A 6,000-nucleotide genomic window follows, 5' to 3' on the forward strand; every position below is an offset into this window, starting at 1 on the left:
GAACAGAAAAAGTGTCCTTTCAATCAGCGGCTGAGTCATCTCCGCCATACCCACCGCTGCTGTCCTTCAATTCAACCGGTAGAGTTTCCTAAAGCACAATCCTGGTGCATATGTTCTCCTCAATGGAGATTCTTGTGGTGTCTCTCTGGTTGAGAACAGAAGCTACGGAAACGAAGAATTCCAATCCACATCCACAAAAAGTCCAAAACGGGCTGACATTTTCCACTGAAGCCTTCATCAGTGAACTAACACTGTGTCACTACTGAACATGCCTCAGTCTAATCACAGGAACCAGACACAGGAAAAACCTGTCAGACACAATCTCATTGAGGATAAGTCCCACACACTCACGGAGTCCAAATTCACAGACCACTCTTTTTAATTAAAAAAACCCCACTCAAACAGGAAGAGCAGAATGCAATTTCTTTCCTGGACCTTCAGGCAATATTTTTTTGGTGCAGGAATGTTCCACCCCCTCATTATTTTTCTAATTGCAGCCTTTTAGTGACGGAGGCAATAAGCTGCAGTCAACACAATTGCCGTGTGGAGGGTGCTGCAAAATTATCCCCTCCTCCCAAAGAGAGGAATACTGTTTGGGAGTGTCCTGGATTGGCAGAAGCAGGGGAGAAGCCAGGGCACCTCAACTGTGCAATGGGCTCCCAAGAACAGCCTGCCACGCCACACTCCAGCTGCACTTCAGGAAGCAAACAAAACTCTTTCAACAGGATTTTAGCAGTAAAGCTACATTGTCTTTTACCATTTTAGTACTTGAGTGATTTCATTGCGTTAGATTTCAGTCTGTATGTTGTCTTAAGTAATACAGAAAGGCAGCAAAAACATTACGAATGAAATGCGCATACGCAATCCGTTAAACCCCAGTTTCCTGGCTGGTTGACAACAATGCTTTATGTTTCCATTACAAACTTCCAAGTCTTGTTTTGTCACGACCCAAACTACTCCACTGAGCCAGATATACATTAGTTCATATTCCCACTGTGGATTTTAGTGAGACTTGCCCAAGGAATCACAAACAAAGCAAAATCTTCTTTTGCCATTCAATTCAAGTTTTCAGTTGGAAAATAAGGTTTTAAGTACATTATGCCCTTGAGACACACCTACCAATCACCTTGGGTTGCCATTCACAGCCAGCCTGTTCTTTTGCAAGGAAAAAAAAGTTATTTGTCAAAGCTGCAAAGTTTTCCCAGCTAGAGAGCACAAAATACCAGGATTTCTCTATTCATTGTCATTCTTACTACCACACCTCAACACATGGAGTGGATAAGTACAGGCCACCCTGAGTGGTCAAAGCTGGATGGGGCAGGAACATGGAACTAACCTGGGCTGGGATGTCGTTTGGAGGACAAGGGGATGTTGGAAGGTGGCAACAGGAATTTACAGGTCTATATCCTTCCGACAAATCTGAAACAACCCAAGTATTGGCGAGCCAGTGTGGTGTAGCAGTTAAGAACAGGTGGAATTTAATCTGGAGAACCAGGTTTGATTCCTCACTCAACGTGAGCAATGGGCTCTCATCTAGTGAGCTGGATTTGTTTCCACACTCCTACACATGAAGCCTGCTGGGTGACCCTGGGGTAGTCACATTTCTCTCAGAACTCTCTCAGCCCCATCTGCCTCACAATGGGTCTGTTGTGGGGAGAGGAAGGGAAGGAGTTTGCAAACCCATTTGAGCCTCCTTTCAAGAGAGAAAGGTGGGGTGTAAATTCAAACACTTCTTCTGGTCTTCAAACTGCACACCAACATATCCCTCCTTAGACATAATCACTACTGAACGCCATAGGGGCTTTATTCTGAATAAACGTGCATAGGCTCAGGCTAGAAGAATCCAATCTTATGCACTTCCTTGCAAGTAAAAGTCCCGCAGCGCTTGGAGAGACTTATGCAGAACAGCACGCTGAGTTCACTTTTAAAGGAAAACCACAAGAAACGCCAGCTGGCTAGACTTGTTTTTAACCAACTCTTGCAAAGAAACAGGTGCATTAAAACTCTCATTAATCCCTCTTGGATGCAGAACCTCATGAAGTCACTCCTTCCTTCCAGCAAAAGGTAGGCTTTTGCAAAATCTGGGGAAGGGCTGTTAATGCAACCACTGGATAATAAGCACCCCTCTCCTCGCCTTTAGCCCCATTCCCTTGGCTCAGCCCCATTCCCTTTAGCAGAAGAACGCCAGTTCCTCCTCCCCCCACCCCATTGGGAAAAGAGGGATACAGTTTTTACCCCCCCCTCCCAGTTCTCCCCAAGCAGGGAAGTCAGGCCGGGCACCGCCTCCAAGCGCTCACCCTTGACTTTGCCGAAGGTGCCCACGCCCAGCGTGTCCCCCAAGATGTAGTGCCCTATCTTCACCCGCCCGTGCTCATGTTTCTGTTTATCCGCCGCCGCCATCTTGCGCCAATCAGCGAGCATGCGCATCCGCGAGCGAAAACTGAGCCGCTTCCCCGCCCACGGGAGAACCGGGCGAGACCACAGAGGGGTCACAGGGAAGAGAAAAGGAGCGGCTCAGCCACACAAGCGCCCGCCCGCATCAAAACCCCGGAAGCGAACCTGAGCTCGACCGTTTTGCAGCCCGCTCCTCTGAGCCCAGTTGGTGGGAGAAACCATTATCCCAGGCAGTGGGGGGGGGGGGGGGACAAGATTCAGATGTGGGTGCAGTGACGCTTAACGCTTGTGAAATAATAAAAATAGGAAGTTTTAATTTCTTTTTAAAGAACGCTTCTGGGCATGTCTTATCAGATCGCAATGGCAACCATATTCGCGAATATTACTGCTGCCAACTTTTCTGCCTATCAAAAGCTGTCAGGGGCTGGAGATCTCCCAGATTTGCATCTGATCTCGAAATTACAAAGATTTGTCCCACTGGTTTTGAACGTGGGTTCTGTTTCAGCAGGGGCTGATGGGAATTGTAGTCCATGAACATCTGAAGTGCCAAAGTTGGGCACTCCTGTGTTATACCCTAGTGAGGTCTCTTCCTTTTGCAAGCTCTGCCCTCCCTCCCGAGGGTCCACCCCCAAATATACAGAAATTTCCAACCCAGAATTGGCAACCATATCTGCAAGTCATGTTCCATGTGACTGGGGTTGCCAACTTCAGGTGGAGCCTGGAGATCTCCCACGTTTTCATGACTGAGCTCCAGAGTACATTCATGAGCAACCCCTGGAGAAAACAGATGTTGTACAAGGTGAACTGTGGGATATTATACCACATTGAGCCCCACTCCATCTCCTAGTTCTAGCCCCAAATCTCCAGGGGCGTTTTTCAATCCAGAGTTACCAGCCCAGCAAGTTTCATCTTCCTTTTGTGAAATGCAATAACATTAGTATTGTTTTAATCTCATAACTCAAAAGTTGCTGAATGTGCAGATTCCTAAATCTGTTGTTAAAGTCAGAAAGGTTCGGTTTACTCTTGCAGTGACCATCAACTCCAGGGGGCCAAAGCCGTCCTTCCAGAGGTTACATAACAAATTGGAAAAAATCTGTTTTTGCACTGCAGAGAACATCAGAGTTTACTCAAACATTCAGTGCAGCAGTTTTAAAATCTAACGCTTGCACGCTGAAACACTTCAGATTTTTTTAAAAGGAGAAGCCAACCCAATATTTATCAAATGAAGTCAAAGGCACCAATCTTTGCAAGGATACCTCTTTGGCCACTGAAGGACAGCAATACATTCAATTATTTCAGCCATTGCACAAAGTTTTACCATTCACCCTGAAATTCAATTCAATTTGTAGTGGTGGTCAGTAAGTGTTTTTTTATACTGCCAGTCACTGAAGTACTTGGAAAGGTGAAGAAAAAAACACTTAACAGAGTGCTGTAAAGGCCATTAATCACAATGTGCTATGTGGACCTACGGATTGCTTCTTCTCTGACCTTTGGTATGGAATTTTAAAAATAATGTTTGTGTTGGTGTGTAAAGTGCTGTAACATTGCTGCTGTCTCATGGCAACCCCATAGGTTTTTCAAGGCAGGAGAGGTTCTGATAGTAGGAATGGAAAGCCTGGTATGTGAGTCACAAAGAAGTCTGTAGCCTGGGATTAAATCTGTAGCCTGGCCTGCTATCTTCATTGTTACTCCCAGGCTACATACTTCTTTGTGACTCACATACCTATTCAGAGGGCCTCACCTTTTGACCTCACAGTATATATACTCCACTTGCTTTCCATTCCTATCAGATCCTCTGAAGATGCCAGCCACAGATGCAGGCGAAACATCTGGAGAGAATGCTGCTAGAACACGGCCATACAGCCCGGAAACAACACAGCACCCCAACTAGCCCAAGGTCACCCAGCAGGCTTCATGTGGAGGAGTGGGGGATCAAACCAGATTCTCCAGATTAGACTTCGCTGTTCTTAACCACTATGCCACGCTGGCTCAAAGTATTTATATGCTAGTTTATGTTTGCAATCTCAAGGTGGCTAAACATCATACACATCCAGCAAGACCAATTCCTGAATCCAATTCCTTTATTGCTTTAAGACAGAAATGGTTTTCTAGAGGTGAAAACTTGGGGGGAGGGCCATTCCACCTACCCAATTCAATAGATCAACTTGTCTGCTATTCTCATTGGCTTGAAGCAGGGAGGGGATATCTGCCTGCCTTGGACTGAGCATGAGGGATTTGGAAAACTGATTGCAACTCTCACAGGTTAGGAAACCAGAGACGTGATTCTTTTCAAATTTGTGCAAAGCTAGAGATCCTGGCTTTCCTCCCAACTTAGCTGTCGGGCTGAATAGTGCCAGTTCAAAGTATTCAAGCCCCTATATTCTCTGAAGAGAACCACCACACCAATAGCTGGGTCTTCAAGAATGGACCTGGCTATGGTTGCTACCAGGAAAGGGAATGATTAGTTTGGTTTATACTTCTTGTACTGCAAAGCCTCTCAGAACTGGTGGTGTTTAATGACAAATGCTATTGATTTTCAATTCTACCATTTCTATCTGAGCAAGTCATGTGTTGATCTTTTTCTAGCTGATGCTATGGCCAAATGTAATTCACATCAGGGGATCTGTCAAGCACTATTAGTAAGGAGCCTGCTGTTTTTCTCTTTAACAGCATATTGGATTTTCCAGTTCATGTAGCAGCTCGTTTTCTTTTTGGCAGCTTTGTATGGTATGAGGATCCATCTCTTTCTCTTGAGATCAGTTCTTCACCACAAAGCGAAGCCCACCATGTAACCAATGAAACATCTACATTCATGAAGCAAACTATCAGAAATGTTCCGTTTCAGTATTAGTTATCCAATTTAAAATTCCCTTTGTTGTACCATTTCAATTTTAGATCTACCGGTGTAGGCATTATTTTAGTACCTCAATTATATAAATTTAAATCAACGGATTATATTGTGTTCCAGCCCTCAAACCCAGCAGACAAGAATTAATCATTCCAGATTTGGCTATGGATTATCTAATGGTCCACCCACTCTTAAAAAGACCATCGTTAGATCCAGGAGATCTGGCCAATTACCGCCCCGTTTCGAATCTTTCGTTTCTGGGGAAGGTAATTGAGAGAGTGGTGCTGGAGCAGCTTCAAGGTTTTCTGGATGACACATCGGCTTTTGACCCCTTCCAGTCCGGCTTCCGTGCTGGGCATGGGACGGAGACTGTTCTCGTCGCCGTCACAGACACACTCCGCATCCAGCTTGACCAAGGCGGATCGGCGCTGCTGGTGTTGTTAGATCTCACCGCAGCGTTTGATGTGGTCGACCACGATCTTTTGACCCACCGCCTGGCCGCCTCCGGAGTGCGGGGCACTGTCCTTCAGTGGATAACCTCGTTTCTCCGGGGCCGGAATCAGCAAGTGAGGTGCGGGGACCAGGCCTCCCGGAGGTGCCCGCTACAATGCGGTGTGCCTCAGGGGGCATTACTGTCCCCGCTGTTATTTAACATCTACATGCGACCCCTTGCTCAGTTGGTGCGGAGTTTTGGGCTGATCTGCCATCAGTACGCTGATGACACTCAGCTCATTCTGTTGATGGAGGGGGGAGCAGCC

General features: G+C 46.2%; 1 protein-coding gene across 1 annotated transcript in view; it reads right to left on the reverse strand.

Annotated features, from left to right (window-relative positions):
• The window catches only part of PRKAA1 (protein kinase AMP-activated catalytic subunit alpha 1), a 32,256-nt gene extending 29,829 nt beyond the window's left edge, over positions 1 to 2,427 (reverse strand). The window contains exon 1 of the mRNA XM_048503573.1: positions 2,298 to 2,427. Within this exon, the coding sequence (XP_048359530.1) occupies positions 2,298 to 2,427 (130 nt within the window). The remainder of the gene's footprint in view (positions 1 to 2,297) is intronic.
• Positions 2,428 to 6,000: the final 3,573 nt, after the last annotated feature.

Source organism: Sphaerodactylus townsendi, linkage group LG07, assembly GCF_021028975.2.
Source record: "Sphaerodactylus townsendi isolate TG3544 linkage group LG07, MPM_Stown_v2.3, whole genome shotgun sequence".
NCBI classification, from domain to species: domain Eukaryota; kingdom Metazoa; phylum Chordata; class Lepidosauria; order Squamata; family Sphaerodactylidae; genus Sphaerodactylus; species Sphaerodactylus townsendi.